The following is a 22,224-nucleotide window of genomic DNA, read 5'->3' on the forward strand; positions in this document are numbered from 1 at the left end:
AACAAAAGAAACAGTTTCTAAAGGAGTACATTGTATCATAGTTTGGAATAGGAAAGTCTGGTCACATGTGGTGCCATTGGTGAGGGAAAGATGCCTTCCCCCTTGCCCTTTGCTACCAGCTGCAAGTGGGACAGCTGGCCCCAGGGTCACAAGAACAGGAGAGCTGACCCTGCCCTTCATTGGCTGTGGTACACAGGAGAGTGTAGCTCTGCACCTGGCCTGGGAACGCATTAGAGCTGACCCTGTAGGTGAGGGAGCAGGTGAGCCAGTCCACGGAGAGGAGAATTGGCCCAGTTCCTTGCTGCATTGGATGAGCTAGCTGGGGCAGTGGTGGAGACCACCCCCTGCTGGTGAGGGAAAGCTGGTGGGCTAACCAATCTAGTTACCACTCAGGCCCAGAACCAGGTTATGAATTAGCCCACCACAACATCCACCCCATTTGTGAACTGTTGGAATATGTGAAGGGGCCAAACCTGCAGACCCAAAGTTGCAGGATCTTCATGACACAGGACAACAGAATATCCAGGAGGAGTCCTGGTGAGGGCCAGTATCGATAGGGTAGCAAAAGCCAGAGGCCTTGACCCAGACCTATGATCCATTGCAATGAACAAGTAAAGATGTATGGATTAAGGGGTATAATATGTGACTCACAGGACCACACTACAGCTTCCATGCCAATTTTTTTTTTGTTTTTGTATACTTTTAATTTTTTTTTTAAAGGGGGAGGTTGCAAAGGCAGAGGGCAGAGGCTCAGGGACAGGGAAACTAGTGGGATTGGGATGCATGATGTGAAATTTATGAAGAACCAATAAAGTTTAAAAAAAAAGTTAAGAAAAGAACAGGCTGGCCACCACCCAAGTGTGGGTTGGGCCAGTACAGTGAGCAACCACTTGCCTATCCCACTCTGCAGTGGAGGAAAGGCATGCTCTTTGTGCTCAGGTGTACCTTCTGTGGGCCAGGTAACAAGTAGAAATGTCAGAACTAGAGCCAGCCTTAGAGAGCTTGCTTAGCATGAATGTGGTTCTGTGATCAAACCTCAGGACCACCAACACCACAAAACAGAAAGAACCATGGCTGGGAATGTAGCTCACTTGTGTAACATACATGAGGTCCTGGGTTCAATCCCTAGAACCACCAATCACAAACACACCAAAAAGAGAAAAAAGGAAAAAAGGTAGCCTCGCATTCTACAGGTGCTTCAGAAAGATTGACTGTTGTCTTAGAAGGGGACAGCTTCATCCAAAACTTTGCTGATTTGTGGGCCTCCATGATAACAGGATGTAGACAAAGACATTGGTGTTGGTGGATGTTGTGGTCATCTCGACAGGTATGTGTCTTTGTTTTAGTTTCTGACAAACTTAGAAAAATGAAAGCAAGCAAGCAAAAATGGGGCTCAGGATGTAGCTCAGTTGATAGAGTGTTTGCCTGGCATTCAGAAGCCTTGGGTTCCATCCCCAGCACTGCAGAAACTGGGCATAGTGGTGCATACTTGTAGTCCTAGCCCTTGGGTGGCTGAAGCAAGAGGATTGCCCTGAGTTCAAGGCTGGCCTGGACTGCATAGGGAGACCCTGTTTCAGGACAACATGATTGAGTCTTACATTGTCTATTAAAGTGAATTTTAAAAGCAATTCCTTATTTTCTGTATCTCTGGCCTCTAAACACCAGGTATGTGCAGGGAGCAGAGCCTAGATGTCATACCAGGGCTGCAAGGATCTGCTGATTTCCAGGGAAGGGCAGGAAGGAAGGTCCCAGGCACATAGGAGTATCACCCAGGTGAGGGCAGGATCCAAACCAGTGTGCCAGTAGCTCCACTTTTATTTACTGCCTACTGTAATTGTCTGTGGTAGTGGTGACAGTGACACATCACTGTACACTAGTGGCTGAAACACACATTTCTTCCTTCTCCATCTGCAGTTGAGTCCAGAACATGAGTCAACCTGCCCTTAAGATTCTGGTGTTTTTAGTTTCCAGAGGCTCCCTCTGGCCACATGCTATCATATGTCCTCTGACTCTGATTTTCCTGTGTAAATCCTTGCCTGTGTTCCAGTGGATCACCTGGGTCATGTCCTAATTGATGGATCTTTTATTTAAGCATGTGGTTACATTTATTTACTTTTTGTGTGTACATGCATGTGTGTCATTGCATATGTGTGGGGGTCAGAGGAAAACTTTTGGGAGTTGTTTCTCTCCATCGTGTGGGTCCCAGAGATTAAACTAAAGTCATTAGGCTTGGTCATTAGGCTTAACCCACTGAACTATCTCACTGACCCTGCTATTGAAAGATCTTTAATTGCATGTCACCTATGAGGTGACATCTTCACAGGTTTGGGGACAGGACCCAGACATTTTGGGGCCGCTCTGTTACCTCTTTTCCCAGTGTGCCTGGCACACCGTTAGAACTGAGTATAACGTCTGCTTGTTTGTTTGAGACAGGGTCATGCTTTATAGTTCAGGCTGGCTTTGAGCTCAAAATCTTCCTCCCAAAACCTTCTAAGTACTGTGATTGCAGACCTATGCTGTCATGCCTGGTGGGGCCCAGTAGGTCTTTACTGAATGAGAGGCTGGAGAATATGGGAAGGGCAAAACAGGAAGTGGGTCTGGAATCAGGGTTGTGTGCCTAGGATCATGCTGAAGCAAGGGCCAATTTGAGTAGCATTCATCTTGCCAGCTCCTGTTCTCAAAATTCTGATGATACTACATCCTGTCCTTTCCTAGGGCTCTTCTCTTGCTTCACCAGGTGCTTGGTCTGCACATCAGGCATGAGGATTTGGGGTGTTTCTTGGCCAGGATAGTGACTATTTCCTACCACTCCTTAAAGGGGAGCCAGAAGGTCTTGATGTGTCTAGCTTAGTGTTTCAGAGATTTTTTGTCTCTGAGGAGCTGAAGCCTGGGTGCCTGATGAGGGGTGTCTTTGGGAATGTGGACTCTTAACATTCAGGGACGAACTGATGATCAGGTGGGATTCCTCAGCCTCAGTGTTGTTGGTGCTTGGGTTGTTTGCTGGCCTGCTCTGTGTATTAGGCTTGTTTAAACATCTTAGGCTTCTGCCCACAAAATGCCAGTGGCACAGTCCCTTGACACCTTATTGAAACAACCAGAAATCTTTCCAAGCAATGTAAAAATGTCACTTGGAAGACAGACTGGTCCCTAGTTTGAAAAACAGTGTTTTAAATCTTAAGTTAGAGGGCAGAGGTGTGCCTTGTTGGTGGAGGACTTGCCTAGCTTGTTTGAGGCCCTGGATTTTATACCTAGCATCAATATACCAAAATAAGAGACCCCCCTCATTCCTTTGGGATGATGCTCAGGCAATAGATGAGTGCCTGTTCCCTGTCCCTGCTCTGTCCCAGGCACACCCCTATGTCTGGTACATGTTTGACAACTCCCCGCCCCCTCCTTCGAATGTACCCACCACTTTCTGTCCCAGATGGTGCCAGAGAAATTTGGTGACACTCAAGGGTCTGAATTAAAAAGGAGAGGGAAGGGGCTCCTTTCTTGCTTTGAGTGCTTGGCTTGCACATCTGACATGAGGATTTGGGTGCTTACCTGTCCAGGACAGTGACCATTACTTCCCCTTGGTAGCTCAAAGTCTGGCTGTGCCAGATTCAGTGTTTCTGAGCTTTATTCTTAGTTGTGATGAGTCAGAGGGCACAGGAGGGTAGCTCAGCTGGCAGCAGGTAGGTGGCATTGCTGCCAGCATGTCACCGAGCCTTTCCTTACCCTAGCCTCCTAATTGTTCCAGGATTGCCGTTGGAAACAATACCCATGCCTTCTCTTAAGCAGACCAGTGTTCTGCAGCTCAGAACATCCCAGGTCAACTACTCCTTGGCTGCTTTTGGCTTCTGAGCTGCTCCGTGGCCAGGTTACTGAACCTGGGCTTGTTCTGGGCAGGGCCTTTGTAAGTGGCCTGTGGCTGCTATGACCTGTGCCCTTGACCATTGTCAGGGGAAGGAACTTGGAAAGGCCTGGAGCCAGACTCCTGAATGTGTGGCTCTGGGTCTTGGAGTCTACAGTCTCTGCTCTGTCCCTGTGTCCCTTTCTGTGAAGCTTAGGATTCTCAGTGGAGAAATGGAGGGCATTGCAGTCCGTATGTACAAAGAACTGTTCTCAGCCTAACCCTGGGCTTGCACCTGCCCCTCCTCGATGTTGTTCCTCATGGCTGCTGACCCTGAACTTCAGTCTGCTGGTGAACAACTAGACTCTGAGGCAAACCAGGTCCTACCCCTACCATCTCTACCACTACTCTTGCTGAGGGCCAGTGTTTGGAGTATTCACAAGTTTGAACCAGAACATGGCTTGTCTGCTCTGTACAAGTGAACTTGAATTCTCTAAAGCCGTCCTGTCCCAGAGAGCTTTCATGAGCAGGTTGCTGCAGTTTGGGGTGTTGTAGCCCTTAGAGTCCCAGGATTGAGTTTCAGGGTCAGAGATGGGAGCTCAGGTTTAGGCCCCTCTGGTTCTCTATTCCTGAGCAGACTTTGTGAATAATCTAATCATTCTGTCCTCACCGCCCTGTCTAAAAAAAAAAACAAAGTGGGTTTTTTTTTTTTTTTTTCTTTCCATTTTGCAATACTGGGAGTTGAACTTAGGGATTCGTGCTAGATAAAAACCACCGAGCTACAGCCTCAGCCCCACCCTGCCTTTTTTCAACTTTTTTTTTTGAACTTGCATTCTTTTTGCCTTAGTCTCCCCAGTACTGACGTGTTGTCTTCTTTCATTTCTCTGACTTTGGAGGCAATAGCAAAGTAGCTCAGACTGGTGCTGGGAGAACCAGAGCTCCCAGCCTGCAGGACTGTGGTGGCTGTTGTCTTGACATTGGTCGGTGCTGGTTCTCTGGTTTGTTTCCACCTCAGAGATCTTAACCCTTCAGCTCTGTTGCTGTTTGTTAATTAAATGTGAATTGAAGCTGTTGCTGGTATTTTAGAAGCGGCACGTGCAGAGTGAAAATCCAAACAGGACCAAAGATGATAAACTCCAAACCCTAGTTTCTGTGTTTCTCTGGCTTCAGGCCAACCTTCCAACCAATAAGCTGCTCAGGCTCTTTCTTGACTGCCTAAGAAAATGTCCCTGCTCAGCCATGTGTATCTTCTTTAGGCTGATTTTTAATTGTTTATTTATTTACTTATTTTGGTAAAAAGCATCTTGTTATGTAGCCTAGGCTAGCCTTGAACTCCTCATCTTCCTATTTCAGCCTCCCAAGTGCTGGAGTCACACAGGTGTGCGCCTTAGTGCCTAACTCTATGGTGATAGTTTGTGTGTGCCTGTACATGTATACATGATCTCTGTGTGGAGTTCATGTGGAGGCCTCTGTCAACCTTAGTTTTTGAGACTGGGTCATTGGGCTACACTGGCTGGCCAGCAAACCTCGGGTCCACCTGTCTTCACCTCCCAGAACTGAAGTTCCAGTTACACACTGCTGCACTTGTTTTTATTTTTATTTTTATTAATTGTGTAGGTACTAGGGATCAAACTCAGATCCTCATGTTTTCATGACAAGCACTTTATCTCAGTGCCACCCCCTCCCCCACTAATACTGATTTTAGTGTGACAGTGGTACACATAACTGATAAACAGTACAAATGTTTTTATTTCTGGACAGGTTTCTATGTATGGCTTCAGGCTTTAGGCTGTGCATATTTGCCTGCATGTTATATGCTTGGATCTCAGTTTCTGTCCCCAGAAATGGGTCTTAGGGGGAAGGTTGAGACAAGGTTCTGTTCTATAATCCACACTGGCCTTAAACTCAGGCCCTTTTCCTGTCTCTGATTCATAGCTGCTGGAATTAAAGGCATGTGTCAGTATGCTCCACATAAAATGGTTTTTCACAATTGTACCCGTGTACCAGAGTGGATTTTGAGGATTTGAGTCTGACATCAGTAGCCACACATAGTGATGCACACCTGTAATCCTAAAACAGGGAGGGTGGAGGGCTGAGGCAGGAGGATCAGGAGTCTAAGACCAGCCTAGGTGATATATCAAAAGACTCACCTCTGCTCCCTGGCCTCCATCTTGAAAAGGTCAATGTGGTCTCAGGTACTTGGAGCAGAGCTGGCATGCAGCACTGCCACCTGAGTAAAGGCTCGTGTGTGCTCTTTGTGTAGGTGTTTTTTCCTCCTCCTCTCTTTTTGAGAAAGGGGCTTGTCTAGATAACCCACGCTTACTTTGAATTTCACCTGAACCAAATCCCTAGCCTTTCTGCTTTATTTCTTTCTGGGTTTTGCTTAAGGTGCTTTTTTGCTGTTTGCTGTAAGCTTGGCACCTTCCCTGCCCGTTTCTTTCTTGGCACTTGCAGCTGTTAGGTTTAGAGTTGTTTTTGGTGATGTCTGCCTGCCCTCCCTTTTCCTTCCCTGTGCTGGGGTAAACCCAGGGCCCCACGCCAGGTGAGCGCTCTCCTACCAAGCCACACTCTAGCCTGTTTGCGCCTCTTTCCATGGAATGAGACTACCAGATAGTGGACCCTTTATCTTTCTGCCAAATGATAGGGGCACCTGGAAGTTTCTGATAAGTGATTGTCCCCAGGTGACAAGCCAGACAGTGGCAGGGAACTAAAAACTTAGGATGATCAGGCCCTGGGAACGCTCAGTAGTACATAGTCAGTCCTTGTTGCCCTGAGGACTCCTTGGATATGACTCAGCAGTGGACCAAATTTATGATTGATTTTTCAGGCCAGTCTCCCTTCCTTGGCAGGCAGAACTGAATATTCCCTCCCTGGACTCTGTCATTTGGCCTGGAGGAATATGGTAGAGGGAAGGATGGCTGAGGAGATGCTCAGACTGTGGGCAGTTCCTCAAGAAACTCAGCCGAGCAGGGAGGGCTGGCCAGAGTCAGGGTATTCTAGGTGGGTGGCCATGTCTGTGGTCGTTTGAATCTGACTCAATGACAGAGCTTCTGGGGTTTGTCTAGGATGGAATGTGAAGTGGCAGGTAGAATGAAGGCATCTTCAAAGACAGGCAAACCACCCAGCCCACACCTGAGCACTTGCTGCAGAGCTGACTGGCATGCTGAGACAGGGTCTCATTGTGTAACCCTATAGCTGGCCTGTAACTCCTTGTCTTACCAGGCTGGCCTCAAACTGACAGATATCCACCTCTGTTTCTGCCACGTAGGTGCTGGGATTAAAGGTATGTGCTACCACACCAAGCCATTGGGCAAGTTACTGAGGCCCTGTCTCAAAATAGAAAGTACTGGAGATGTAGCTTAGTGGTAGAGGGCTTGGCTAATATGTGGGAGAGTCTGGGTTCCATCTGCAGGATTGAGAAAAGAAAAATATAAGAGTGTGCTGACAAAGATGCCCTGTGTCAAGAAAACCAGAAGACAGAGTTTTATGGACACACAAAGCTCAAGGGCTTTGGAGTTTACTCTCAGATTCTCCTCAAGGGTCTGGGTTCAGGGCAAGGGGACTAGGAGAGTGGGGCAGAGTGTACATTCCGCACCTGGGTCACACAGGCTCATCTCCAGCTGGGTTTGTGTCAGGGCAGTTGGGTTCCTGGGTAGTTGTAAGCTCAATCAGGCTAGACTGAGTTCTGAGGATCCTTGGTTAAGAGAGAGCCCTGGGGAAGGAAGACCAGGTGACTGGTGTCTTGAGTTGGTGGCAGTAAGTCCTTTGCTTGAGCCTAGAAGTGACAGCCACAGTTCTTGCCTGCTGTAGTGACTCAGGTTGAGGTTAGATGAAGGAAATATTGGGAGGCTCCAGGTGTTCTTGTCCCAGCTGTGCTTAGGGCTATCATGGGCTGTGAGGACAGATGGCAGGTGGGGCTCCTAGCTTCTCTGTGGCTATGTGAGTTAGTGCTCACAGCTTTCCCTTTGGAGTCCCTTCCTGTCCCTCTGGCTCAGCTCTGGGGCAAGGTGCCCATCTCAGCAATCCCCTCTTCTTCAAGGAGATGCCCTCTCCTTCACTAATGGCATTTTCAGCCAATCTGCCTTGTGTAGGAAGGAGCGCATCTCTAGCTGGAGCCTTTGCTGCTCCTTAGACATTTTCAGCGCCAGTGGTGGGTGGCAATGGTGACAGTGGTTGATCTGCTTTGAGTAGCCATGTGGGATTAAGCTCTTCCATATACCACCCCCTTAGTTCTTGCCAGAACCTTCCAAGCACTTCACCTTCCTGGCCCCTATACTGGAAAGCAACTGAGGTTTGGGGAAATCCCTGTGTCCTTCCCAGATTCACAGGAGGTTAAGGTCTTAGGTCAGAATCCACATTTATGGTTTGAAAGCCAGGGCTCTTAGCTAGACCTGGGCTGCTGGTGACTAAGGAAACTATGGACTGTTATTTTTTAAACAACAGCAACTAAGAAAATCATGGACTGTTTTTTTTTTTGTTGTTGTTGTTTTCAAGACAGGGTTTCTGTGTAGCTTTGGTGTTTGTCCTGGATCCCGCTCTGTAGCCCAGGCTGGCCTCGAACTCAACAGAGATCTGCCTGGCTCTGCCTCCCGAGTGCTGGGGTTAAAGGTGTGCGCCACCACCGCCCAGCTATTTTTTAAACAACAACAACTAAGAACCATGGGCTGTTGTTATTTTTTAAACAACAACTAAGAAAACCATGGGCTGTTATTTTTTAAACAGCAGCAACAGCAACAACAACAAATAAAACAACCAACCATGAGAGCTGAGGAGATGGCTCAGTCAGTAAAGTGCTTGCTATGCAACTTTGAGGACCTAAGTTCAATCCCTTGTAACCAAGTAAAAAGCCAGGAGTGTGAGTTTGCAATCCCAGTGCTGATGGAGGTACAGATGAGGACCCCTGGAGCTCCAGGCCAGTGAGAGATGCTGTCTCAAAAAATAAGGTGTGTGGCTTCTGAGGAACACACCATGTTGTTCTTTGGCATTCATACACATGTATGCACATTCACATTTGCACAGTCGCACACACACTTACTCATATGCACATTCACATTTGCACAGCTACACACACACTTACACATATGCACATTCACATTTGCATAGCCACACACACTTACTACATATATACACATTCATATTTGCACAGCCACACACATACACACATTTTTAAACATGTATTTTTGCACCGCCATACATACTTACTACATATATGCACATTCACATTTGTACAGCCACACACACTTATACATGTATGCACATTCACATTTGTACAGTTGCACACACATACACATGTGTGCACACTCACATTTGCAGTTCTACACACATACACATATGTGCACACTCACATTTGTACACTCAAACTTACACATATATGCACATTCACACTTGTACAGTCACACACACTGAAGCTAATGCTGGGAGGACAGAGGTGGTTTTAGATGTTTTCTTTACTTAGCAACTTCCAGGCACCCACTGGGGTAGGGTGAGGAGAGTCAAAGGTAGTAAGTACTATGGCCTGAGTGCTGAGGTCTTGAAGTACAGAAGTGGTGGTGGACAAGAAACCTATTGTGAAAGTGGGATGTTGGCAATCTGGGGAGTGAGGAAGAAGGAGTCTTAAAGGTCTTTAGTTTTTTCTTTTCTTTGTTCCTTTCACTCTGGGGATCAAATCCAGGCCTCATACATGCTAGGCAAGCCCTCCATTATTGAGTTGCATCCCCAGCCCCACTAGTTGGGTTTTGATGGATGCATAGGAGTTTGTCAGAGCAGAGCCATACTAGAAGGATCTAGGCAGCAGTGACTAGATGAACCACTCACTTCCAAGGAAGTGCCTCGAGGGCAGTGGCCGTCTTCAGAGTCTTGGCGGTGCTCCTTTGAGTAAATGCCTAACTTGGAACATAGAACAGTGGGTCTGGAGGACATGTACTAGAAGTAGTAGGTGAGCATGTGGGGATTTGTTGGTGTGTGTGTGTGTGTGTGTGTGTGTGTGTGGAAAACCTTGGATATTAGTTCTTGGGTACCTTCCACTTTTGCTTGACACAGGATCTCTTATATGTAACAGTTCTTTCTTTGGACCTCCAGCTCCTGAATAATGACACGGAGACTTCTTATTAAGTATGAAAGCTTGCCCTTTAGTTAGACTTGTTCCCAACTAGCTCTTAAAATTTAAATTAACCTGTTTATATTAATCTGCCACATGGCTCGTTACCTCTTCTCAGTACCATACATCCTACTTCCTCCATGTCTGGCTGGTGAATCTCCTGCCTCAGATTCTTTCCCAGAGTTCCTATCTCTGCCAGGAAGTACTGCCTATCCTCTTCTGCCTAGCTATTGGCTGTTCAGCTCTTCAGAAGGTGCCATAGGCAGGTGAGGTTAAGCAGACACATCTTCACATAGTATACAAAAAGATTATCACATCTCTCCCTTTTAGTCCAATAAAAGGCTCTTTCTCTAACATCAATAAATTATATACAGTAAGAGCAGTTATCAGGTAAGATTTACATTCACAATGTCCAGTTCATTTGTACTTGGCAATTTTGGAGAAAGTACTCTATTATAATCTATCCTATCTTGGTGGGTCTAAAGTTTTGTACCTAAATCTCTTTCTATCATGACTTCTATCATAAAAATACCTTTTTAGTCTTTAAAACACTTTCTTAGATAGACAACTTAAGCTTTTATGTCTCTCAACTTGTATAAACTTTACATCTCGTTTGTGAGTTTCTTTTTTTAATTTGGTAACAAAAGAAACAGTAAAACTATAACTGTCTAGTCTTCAACCCCATCACAGAAGAATAAAATATTACCTGAGTAAACAGGAAGTGCAGAAACAAGCAACTTCTAAAACTATAGAAATAATAGAAACTGCTGGCTGCCTGGACAGTCACACCCAAGGTTCCTCTGCAAAGTTGGGGCATCCATCTTCAGCTTTACAGGCTTAGAATATCTGACAGACTTTTCTGTGAAGCAGGAATTGTGAAGGACTGTCTTACTTTGTCTTAGCAAAGTTTGGCAGTTGACTCCTTGGTGTCCTGCTTGTCCAATTTGGACAGCATACTGTCAGCAGTTGAAGCAAAGGCAGTTTCTTGCCCAGTGGCTAGCTTTGCCACATTGAAAGGAAACTCCATATGGAGGTTCTTCAATACCCATCATCTTCTTTAAAGTAGATGGTGCTGCCAGGAGCAGATGTGTCTCACTGTCATGAAAGCCTTATGTTATTAAATCATCTTAAATGTCACATTCTGTAGATCTCTGAAGTGTTTGAAAACCACCTATCTAAAATATAACTTTGTTTAACCTTGAAAACATATACACATGAGGCTAAATTAAGCTTATTTCCGTCTACATCTAAACCCTTACTAACAAGTTTGATTGTTATAGGTGACTAACTACTAACCTGCATTTCTTAATTATCCTAAACAGTTTGTAATAATAGTTTTCAAGGACTAGAACTTTACATTTTTAAATGAGCTGCATAAGTACAATACCTTAAAGCAAGAGTAGGAACATTTACAGTATGTTGTAACAAAAATAACCTTAAATTTGTATCAATGTACAAAAATGCACGTACAATTTTTGAGACTAGTAATTGCTTTTTAGTTTAAAAGTAGATTCAATAATCTCCCCTTTTATTTTTTATTCTATCATTCCTATATCCCCTTTTTGTCTTTTCATTCTTCCCTTCCCCGCCCCCCCCCACTTCCCCCAACTCTAGATAGGAGAGAAAGATGGATAGAGGAAAGAAAAAGAAGGAAAGAAGTCCCCTAATTAACATCCTTTGTTTAGTTTCCTCCATGACCATGACCAATAACAATTTGCAACCAACCCCCCTAAACAATGACAAATGTCCATAACCCACCGAATGACCAAAAACTACCCATCCCACTTCTTGGGAATGTGGGCGTCCTGTTGTTAAAATTACTTCTGTTGTCTGGGGGTGATGGCATCTTGAGGGGAGCCTGAGAAAATTGGGATATGGTCAAATCCTGGGAGAGCTAGCGGTATCATTTGTTGTCCAGACTGTGTGTGATGGGGAAGTACAGGGCTTATCTGAAGTTCTGGCTGGAGTTGTCTGTAAGGCTAGACCATCTTAGCCAGCCACTTTGAAGTTGTCCTGAGCAATTTGTAGTACAAAGCTGATCTTTGTGTGGTGTTTGTCAGCTTAATGGCATTACCACAATCCAGGTGGATTTGTTGTTGCATGGCCCCCTCATCTTCTTGGAGACCTCAAAGGTTGCTGTTAGGAATGGTCACAGTTCACTTAAATACATTTTCAAGCATATTATACCTGTTCAGAGGTTTTCTTGGTCTGGACCTTGTTGCTGGGTCCTAACAGCTCCCTCAGGGGAACGAGTGACAAGGTGTGGGGAAGGGAGTGAGAAGGTGCAGAATCAATGATGCAGACACCAAGAGACAGATGAAAGGCAAACAGCAGACCTGTTTTTTCAGTAATGGGGAAGGCCTTATATACCCTCCTTTCAGCACCCAGGCTGTGTCCCGATCTGGTGACATTGCATGGTTGCCCCTCATTAGCTAGGCACGATCAGGAACTCTGGACAGTGCCTGTTGCTTGGCCCTCAGGCAGACTCCAAGTTGGCTCATAGGAAGTACATTATGTGCATGCCTTGGCAACTTTTTTGAGCCATTTTCCTGGACCCTATGGGCTTACTACAGGACCTGGCTTTCTGTGTGCCTGCAGCTGATCTTTGACCACATGAGCCAAGCTTTAAAGAAACAGGCCACCTCTGTCTGTCTATATGCTCCTTCTACTACAGCTCCAGCTCCACTTAGCACATGGTGCTCGCTGCTGGCCACACTCCCTTGGGTTGGTCCAGCAGGCTACCCTACTGGCTTTGGGCTTTCTGCTGGTGCTTGCTTTTTGTGAGAGCTGAGCCTCACACCTGCCACTACTGCCGGAGCTGCACCTACCTGCACCAGCTCTGGGAAGTTGTTGGACCCACTCTTAAACACATGGGGTTTCTTAAACCATGTGTTTTAATTCCATATTAGAATGTTATACTGTAGATTGCCATGCGGCCTACGCCATCTTGGACATCAGCTTATTCAGCAGTAGGTGTTTCTACCTAGTCTCCTAGGAGTGGTGTGCTGGCTGTTCACAGGCCCCACTTAAGTGCTTGGCTGTACACCAGAGCCTCTTAAAAGATCCTTGCCACTGTATGCCATGAGCCCTGGGCCTACTGAGAGACTACAGTTGCTAGAAAGCTGCATCTGACTCCATGTCTGTAACTTTCCTCAGCTTTCTCAGGCCCTATGCTTGGATATATGTGTTGGATGCCAATTGTAGCAGGTCTTTCTTTAGACCTGAATAATGACAGGGAGACTTCTTATTAAGTATGAAAGTTTGGCCTTAGTTGTTCCCAATGAACCCATTTATATTAATCTGTGTTCTACCTTGTTGCTTGTTACCTCTCCTCAGTACTGTACATCCAACTTCCTCCATGTCTGGCTGGTGAATCTCCCACCTCAGATTCATTCCTAGAGTTCCTATCCAGAAGTCCCGCTTATCCTCTCCTGCCTAGCTATTGGCCATTCAACTCTTTATTAAACCAATCAGAAGGTGCCTTAGGTGAGTGAGGTAAAACAGAGACACATCTTTATACAATGTACAAAAAATTTATCCCAACACTCATTGATCTGTCAATTTGCCAAATAAGATTTGCCAAATAAGATAGGCCATTTAGCTCTAGGGATATGTTTGTCTCAGCCTCCCATCTTGGCTTTCCTGGAATTACAGGCTACACCACCATATTCCAGCTTGCACCTCACCCATTGTGGCATGTTGGTGTTTGGGATCATTTGAACTCAGGTCTTCATGTTTATAAGAGTGAAAAGCAAGGCTTTCACTCTGTAATAACAACTTCATGAGACTAGGCAAAGCAGAAAAGGACACCAGACTAGAGAAAGGCAAAAATTCCAATTCAGGGCAAGACAGTGGTTTTTAAAATGTACAATGTACTAGAGAGATGGCTAGTAGTTAAAAGCATATGGTGGCTCACAACTACCCATAACTGCAGTTTCAGAGGATCTAAAACCCTATTCTGTCCTCCAAGGGAATATACATACATGCAGGCAAAATACTCAACACATAAAATAAATATAAAAGAAATAGGTGCCCAATGGCAAGAAATTCTTGCTCTCTTTTTCTTATAGATTGGTATTCCAGAAAGTTAGAATCTTCTGCATAGCCCCACTTCCCCAATTCTCCATCCTGTTGGTTCAGGACCTATTTTAGTTAGGGTTTCTATTGCTGTGGCAAAACACTGTGACCAAAAAGCAGGCTAGGGAGGAAGGGTTTATTTGACTTACACTTCCATATCACTGTTCATCATTGAAGGAAGTCAGAACAGGAACTCAAAACAGAACCTAGAGACAGGAGCTGATGCAGAGGCTGTGGAGGGATGCTGCTTACTGGCTGCTCATCAGGGCTTGCACCTTCCCCATCAATTACTAATTACGAAAATGCCTTACAGCTGGATCTTATGGAGGCATCTTCTCAATTGAGGATCCTTCTTTTCAGATAACTCTAGTTTGTGTGTCAAGTTGACATAGACCAGCCAGCACAGGATCAAAGGCCTTATCTAATGAATATCATGGATTAAAATTGCCCCCTTTTCTGATTCTGGCATCAGTCAAGTAGCAGACTGCCTATAACTCTGACCTTAGAGTCAAGCAGGTGCCAGCCACCCAGTGCCACTGCTCTTGGATGAGTTCTTAGTGCACCTCATACTGAAAATGGATTGTATCAGGTTTTACAAGAAGGCAGTTGAGTTATCAACTGAGCCATTTCCCTAGTTTGACCATTGGTTAGGGAGTCAGTGAAAATGTATTATGCAGAGAAGAGGGGACACAGACCTAGCCAATTGATATTGGTTGTGTGTGTGTGGTGCTAGCATGCTAGGTGAATACTCCAGCACTGAGCTACAGCCCCATTCCTGTGTCATTTATTAATATCAAGTCTGAATATTCTTTCAAGCATTCAAGCAGCAGATTACCTTGTTTTTTTTCAAGTGCTCAATGTCATATGTCATAAAGAAGAGAAGAAGTTAAACTTTGGTGGGAGATCTGCCCTGTAGGATTGGCCAGGCTCAGAAGCTTGTAAATACCCGGGGTTTGGGCATGGCTGCCCTGTGTAAGCCTGTGGTGCTTGTTTTGAGGGTCTTGTCTGTCCTGCTACACCTCCTCCCCATACCAGGAATTGAATTCAGGGCCTTGCATTCTAGGCAAGCACTCTACCACAGAGCTACATCCTCTTTCCATTTTTTATTTTACATATTGTGTAGTTTCTGTGTGTGAGTGCACATGCTACTGTGTGAGTGTGAAGGCCAGTGTGTGGGAGTGGGTTCTTTTCTTCCACCACTAGGGGCTGGGGGAGCAAACTCATGTCCTTAGGCTTCGTGGCAAGCTGCCTTGCCTGCTGAGCCATCTCACTGACCCTAATTTTTTATTTTTTAACAAGTTGCCCAGCCTGGCCTTAAATTCATTCTATAGCCCAGGCAGGCCTTGAATTTTCAGGCTTCTGCCTCAATTTTCCAAGCACCTGGATGACGGGCTGGTATCAGCAGTTCTGGCCAATAAGTCTACACTTTAAATAAACTGACTGACCAGTTGCACTTTCTATTCCAGAAGTTAACGCACACAGACATGTGCATGCCTGCCATATGCAGATCTTCTGAATTATTTATGTAATGCTGTGTTGTTTGTTTGCAAGAGTGGACAGAATGAGGCAGTGGGAGGTGGAATTAAAGTCAAGTTTGTCATGTGAAGTTTGGCATAGTGTGGCTGTCATCAAGAACAAGGGTGCTCTTAAAGGAATGAGGACAAGAGGGCCTGACAGCAGGGGGCCGCCTTTCACTGGGCTACAGAGAGTACTTGTGTATTTTTGTTACAGATGTACTGGCTATCCTCTGTCTGGAAGGGTGCACAGGAAGTTAATAATAGTTGCCTCTGGAGAAGAGACTGTAGCTAGCGTTTTCCTGCCTGGCCCACAGTCAGGACAAATCTCTCACCCGCCAGTCCCACAGCCGTTCAGACCCAACCAAGTAAACGCAGAGACTTATATTGCTTACAAACTGTATGGCCGTGGCAGGCTTCTTGTTAACTGTTCTTATAGCTTAAATTAATCCATTTCCATAAATCTATACCTTGCCACGTGGCATCTTCACATGCTGCTTGTCATGGCGGCGACTGGCAGTGTCTCCTCCCACCTTCCTGTTCTCTCAATTCTCCTCTATGTTAGTCCCACCTATACTTCCTGCCTGGCCACTGGCCAATCAGTGTTTTATTTATTGACCAATCAGAGCAACAGATTTGACATACAGACCATCCCACAGCAAGAGACCCATGGGAGTGCTTAAGAACAGCTTGGGGCAGGACCCGTCAGTTCTTTCTCTCCCTCCTTCCCTTCTTCCCTTCCTTCTTCCAAAAGAAATGTCAAGAATTAGACAAAACTTGTCAGTAATGGAAGTTAGTTTTCATAGTCCAGTGTGGTGGCACAAACTTTTAGTTTCAGCACTCTGAGGCAGAGGCAGGCAAATTGCTATGACTTTGATGCTAGCCTGGTCTACATAGTGAGTTCCAGGCCAGCCAGGGCTGCAGAGTGAGACCCTGTTGCAAAAGAAAAAAACAAAAGAAAGAAGCTGGCTTCAGATGCCACTTAGGTTAAAAAAATAACAAGGAAAGGCTGGGGCTGTGGTCCAGCTGGAAGCGCTTACCCATCATGCACTAGGCCTTGGGGGTCATCAGTGCCACAGAAAACTGGGTGTGGTGGTGCAAGCCTCTAATACATTTCATCCCAGCACTCTGGAGGGAGAGGCAGCAGGATCAGGAATTCAAGGTCATGTCTGCCCTATCTGCAGTTTGAAGGCAGCCAGGGCTGAGACCTTGTCTCAAAATAAGTCTGGTGAGAGAAAAGTGCTTGTTGCCAAACCTGAGTTTGATCCACATGGTGGAAGAAGAGCTGGCTCCCAAAGTGGTCTTCTGACTTCCATATGCACATATACATTAATAAATGTAAGAAAAAACTTTTTCTTTTCTTTTTTTAAAGCAAGGTGCAGAATAGAGTTGACTTAATGGTACCTTTAAGGAAAATTAAATCATTTGCATTTGGGTGATGTCTGGAAGGATAGCTTAGCAAGGGAAGGAAACTTAGCAAGGAAAGCTCACCTGTGAGGAGGTTTAACAGGCTGTGAGTAAGGGGCGAAAGGCTAATTTTTCACCATATATTATTTTCTATACTTATAAAAAGTTTTAACATCATGTAATTACCTGTGAAGAGCAAAGAAGTACCAAAAGAAAGGAGTCATGGGTGAATTTATGTGTACATGGATGGAGGGATGATGGGTGATGGTGGTTACTGACAAGATGATAAATGGTGCTGGTGGTGGCACTGGTTACTGCGTGGAAAGGTCACGATAATGACAGAACCCAGTGTTAGTTTTTAGAGCTTTAGTAGGAGGGAAATGGGGTGGGGGTGGGGTGGAGGAAGAGGAGAGCCAGGCCTGGAGAGAGAGAGATGGTGGTGGTGGGGGGCGGGAAGGGAGCAGAGCAGAGAGCAGAGAGAGAGGGTGGGGTCTGAGTACAGCAGGTGGTCTGAGATGGTGGCCCTTTTCCTAAGATGGAGCCTGTAAAGTTAAGTCTAGACCTTCACATTCCAACTGCAAGGATTAAAGGTGTGCGCCACCACACCTGGCCCAGCACTTTATTTATATTTTTTAAATTAAAAAAGTTTGTGGCAGCTAGGCAGTGGTGGCGCACACCTTTAATCCCAGCACTCAGGAGGCAGAGGCAGGCGGATCTTTGTGAGTTTGAGGCCAGCCTGGTCTACAGAGCGAGATCCAGGAAAGTCGCGAAACTACACAGAGAAACCCTGTCTCGAAAAAACCAAAAAAAAAAAAAAAAGTTTTGTGGCTTCAGTGAGATGGTTCAGTGGGTAAAGATGCTTACCAACAAGCCTGACAACATGCGTTTGATTCTTGGGACCCACATAGTAGAAAGAGAGAACCAACTTCTGCTAGTTGCTCTCTGACCTTTACTTGGATGCTGTTGCGAATGTGCGTGCACACACACAAGTATAATATAATGTTAAAAGGTGTTGTGTATACATATGTGTGCAAGTGCATGTTTATGTATATATACATTTGGAGTTCAGAGAACATCTTTAGCTGTCATTTCTCATGTGCTGTCAACTTTGATTTTTTTAAGATGAGGCTTTCACTGGCCTGTAGCTTGCCAAGTACACTCCATCCTCCCAGCATTGTAATTACAGGTGTGCACTGCCACACTGAGCTTTAAACATTATTATTATTCTTTTTATATAGTCCCAGCTGGCCTAGAACTCACTATATACAGTAGGCTTTCCTCAAGCTCACAGAGATCCATCTGCCTCGCCTCTGCTGGGATCAAAGGCATGTGCCACCATGCCTGGCCCCTAGTTTTTTTTTTTTTTTTTTTTTTTTTTTAATGTGGGTCCTAGGGATTGAACTCAAGTCCTCATGCTTTCTCAGCAAGTACTTTAATACTGAGCCATCTCCTTAGCTCTTGACAGTAGAATTTTCTATGAACATCTAGCCTAAGGACAGACACACAGTACTGCTATCTGGGCATTATGTGCTGATGGTGATAAAGGTCTGGAGTCTTTAATTCTTGAGGCAAATGTGCAAATGACCTTATGATCCCCAGGTTCTTCAAAGTTCAAGAGATCATCTGTCCTTCAGGTCCCTTTAAGTGACAACCTACCTCCATCTCTTAAGCAGAGGCACTTGCAGCCCTAGGCTTACCTGCCCTTTGCTCCTGTTAACTTGCTGCCTTGGCTCTCTGGCAACTGACGTTTTGAAGTTTGCATACGTGTGCTGAGAGGTCCCTGGATGTAGGAATCATGGTTTATTTCTTTGAGCCTATAGTAGCTGGATTTGAACTCTGTGAGCCCTGTTCCCTCGTAGTGTGACAGCTGACCTTTGCATGTGCTTGTGTCCACAGGATTGGAATGTCACATGGCACACCAGCAGCCCTGACTTTACCAAGTGCTTTCAGAACACCGTCCTCACATGGGTGCCTTGTTTCTACCTCTGGTCCTGCTTCCCCCTCTATTTCCTCTATCTCTCCCGACATGACCGGGGCTACATCCAGATGACAAACCTCAACAAAGCCAAAACTGTAAGTCACCTAGTGTCGATGTGGGGTGGGGCACAGAGATAGGTATGCAGCCCAGCCTTTTATGAAGTAGGCAGAAGAATGTGATAGATCAAGGCTGGAAATTTGGAGCTAAACATAGGTTCAAAACATGACTTTTGAGTGAATATTTAACCTCCATGGTCTGAGTTTCCCTGTGTATGCCCTGGGGCTGCTGGAAGCTTTCTCAGGAGAGTATCATAAGAAGGTATTCATGAATTAAAACAATTTTCTTGTATTTTTTTTTTTAAACTTTGAAAGTTATTTCAGGTCTGAGGGGATGGCTCACGGATCCCCAGAACCCATGTGAAAGTTGAGGTAGAGACAGGAATCCCTGATTAAGTTGGTAGCCAGACTAGCTGAAAAGGGATCTCTAGATTCAAACAAGAGACCTTGCCTCAGGAATAAAGTGAAAGGCAATCAAAAGATACCTGGTAGGAACCTCTGGCCTCAGTGTGCACCTGTACCTGCACATGTGTGTGTCCCCACACACATGGACACGCATGACACTCACATGCAGAAAAAAACAGAAAAAGTTTTCATTTTGAAATAATTTCAGACTACAGAAAATTGCCAGGATAATACAAATCCTGCACCAGCCTCTCTGCCTGAGCATCACATTTCCAGTGTTGCCATTTGTTTCCTCCTTAGTCTTTGCTTTTTTCATGTGCACATATTCCTATGAATTTTTTTCTTGGCCCTTGTGAAGAGGTAACATATACCATGCCCTTGAGCTCCTTAATCCTTTTTCTATCCTGTTTTTTTTTTTTGAGGCAGGGTACTGCTCTGTAACCCAGGCTGGCCTGGAACTCCAGATCCCCCTGCCTTTGCCCCTGCTCTTCCCATGCTAGGATTTCAGACCACCACACCTGGTGTATCCATCACTCTTCAGTATTTCTTTTCTCAAATTGGGCTGTTCTTTTATTAAAGTATCATCAGTGACAGGCAGGAATGGAACCATCTCAAGCCCCTGAGGGGCTCTAGCAGCTGTGGCTAGATGTCAGATTCCATGCAAGGTACTAGGGGTATGAGAATAAGTAAGATGACTGGGTATGGTGGAGCACATCTGTCTTCCCAGCACTCAGGAGGCTGAGGCAGGAAGATCAGGAGTTCAAGGCCAGCCTGGGCTACATAGTGTGACCCTGTCATAGAGACAGAGTAAGAAGCCAGATGCTTTAACTGAGGACCTTGGAGGTCACCTGGTGTCCTTGTGGTAAGCTTTTTTGTGGATGGTAAGAGAGATCCCAGGATTGTTGTTGTAAGGTGCCGTGATGTTCCTTTTCTTCCAGGCTTTAGGATTCTTGCTGTGGATCATCTGTTGGGCAGACCTTTTCTACTCTTTCTGGGAAAGACATCAGGGAGTGTTCCTAGCCCCAGTGTTACTGGTCAGCCCAACTCTGCTGGGCATCACTATGGTGAGTTGTTGACTGGTGGGACTAGCAATGAGAAATGAGAGGACTTGGGCTGTGGTGTGCCTGAGTGGTAGAGTGTTTGCCTAGAATGAGCAAGGGCATGAGTTCTATCAACAAAAGAGAAGTTTCTCAATGAGCCAGGCATGGTAGCACATGCCTTCGTCCTAAGCACTTGTTGGGCTGGGGAGTTCAAGGTCAACCTGGGCTACGTGAGACCCTGTTTCACAAAGCCAAGAAATAGAGGTTAGAGAGATGGTTCATTACTTAAAAATGCTTGCTGTTCTTGCAGAGGACCCAAATTTGGTTCCATCGTGCACACTGGGTGGCTCATAACTCTTGAAATTCCAACTCCAGGAGGATTCTTCTTCTGACCTTTGTGGGTACCCACATACATTTAGTACATGCATAGACACATACACATACCTATTAATAAAAATAAATCTGAGAAAAACAAAAACAAAACCTAAAACCAATAGACAGGACTGATGAGATGGCTCAGAGGATCAAGGTGCATGTTGTGTAAAGCCTGAAGACGTGAGGTCAAGCCCTTGATCCCATACAAAGGAAGAAGAAGGGAACCAACTCTACATAAGTTGTCTTCTGACTTACACATACTCACCAGGGCATTTGTGACATACATATTTTGTGTGCATGTGTACACACACACACACACACACACACACACACACACACACACACACACTAATAAAATTCTTAAAACCTCCAAAACAAAATATGCAGAGTCACTAATGTTTAGGGAGCCATCAATAGGAGCCACAGTCCCTACCCTGCTCTGCAGCTCACTACATCTTTAAGTGAAGTTTACAGACTTTTATTTGTAGTAATTTCTTGAGAGATGGATTCAGGAGTTCTGAGGCTTTAGGGAGGCAGAATAATAAGCAAAGTGGGAAGCAGTGCTGGCTTATAGGACCCCAGCTCAGCACCAAAGACAGTTGTCTTTGAGTTCACAGAAACATGGTGAACGGGTACTGAGTCTGGCAGGACTCCTGGTGTTGTACATGAGCTTCAAGTCATTTCAAGATCGACCCTGTGGGACAGGCACCATGTGTCTCCTTTTATAGGTCATGAGATGAAGGCACAGAGAGGCCCAGGGTTGTGTTTGAGGTTGTGCAGTTCATGGGTAGCTGAGCCAGGCTTGGGTCCTGTGCTGTCATGTGTGTAACTGCTACATTGTTGTCACAGAGTGATGTTTCCAAATTAACTTGTGTGCTTTGGGCTCCTCTGAGAAGCCCAGAAGGTTCTTAGAGAACAGAAGCCTTGGCAGCTGGAGGGAAAGGAGGAGGAGCAAACTCAGAGCTGACTTGGGAGCAGAGAAGAAGTTTATCTACAGAAGGGTTGGAGGTGTGTAAGTAAGACCAGGCTGTAAAGCAAGGACAGTGGAGGTTCAGGAGAGAGGGGTGTGGACAACTGGCTCAGTACTGGGGACAGGGAAGACATAGTGCTGCTGATGGCTATGTTTACCAGGTGCCAGGCACAGTACTGACTCCTTCATGACTCATTTTCATACATTTGCACATTCTTCCCATGTTTTAGATAAATGAGTAGAAGTCCAGAGAGGTGAAAGGACTGGGCTAAGGTCACAAAGCCAGGAAATGGTAGAGCCATATTCCCACTGCTGTCCTGATGTCTCTGGTGGCTCTTGACTTACTCTCTGGTTCTCCTGCTGGCCTGGGATTCCTTGCAGGCACTCTAGTAGGCAGTCAGCAAACATGCTGTTGCCCTGACTGTGAGATAAAAGTGTTGCCTGTCTGAGCACAAAGACATCAAATGGTTTCT

At 45.5% G+C, this 22,224-nt stretch overlaps 1 protein-coding gene across 5 annotated transcripts in view; it reads left to right on the plus strand.

The window, feature by feature from the left end:
• Abcc1 (ATP binding cassette subfamily C member 1) overlaps positions 1 to 22,224 on the plus strand; it is a 132,633-nt gene that overhangs the window by 24,671 nt on the left and 85,738 nt on the right. For 4 of the 5 annotated variants that reach the window (XM_052759608.1, XM_052759609.1, XM_052759610.1 and 1 more), the window contains exons 2-3: positions 18,824 to 19,000; positions 20,305 to 20,430. In XM_052759608.1, the coding sequence (XP_052615568.1) occupies positions 18,824 to 19,000; positions 20,305 to 20,430 (303 nt within the window). The remainder of the gene's footprint in view (positions 1 to 18,823; positions 19,001 to 20,304; positions 20,431 to 22,224) is intronic. The other variant, XM_052759611.1, reaches the window with a different exon arrangement.

This window comes from Peromyscus californicus, unplaced genomic scaffold (assembly GCF_007827085.1).
Source record: "Peromyscus californicus insignis strain IS unplaced genomic scaffold, ASM782708v3 Scaffold_3__1_contigs__length_106647218, whole genome shotgun sequence".
NCBI classification, from domain to species: Eukaryota; Metazoa; Chordata; class Mammalia; order Rodentia; family Cricetidae; genus Peromyscus; species Peromyscus californicus.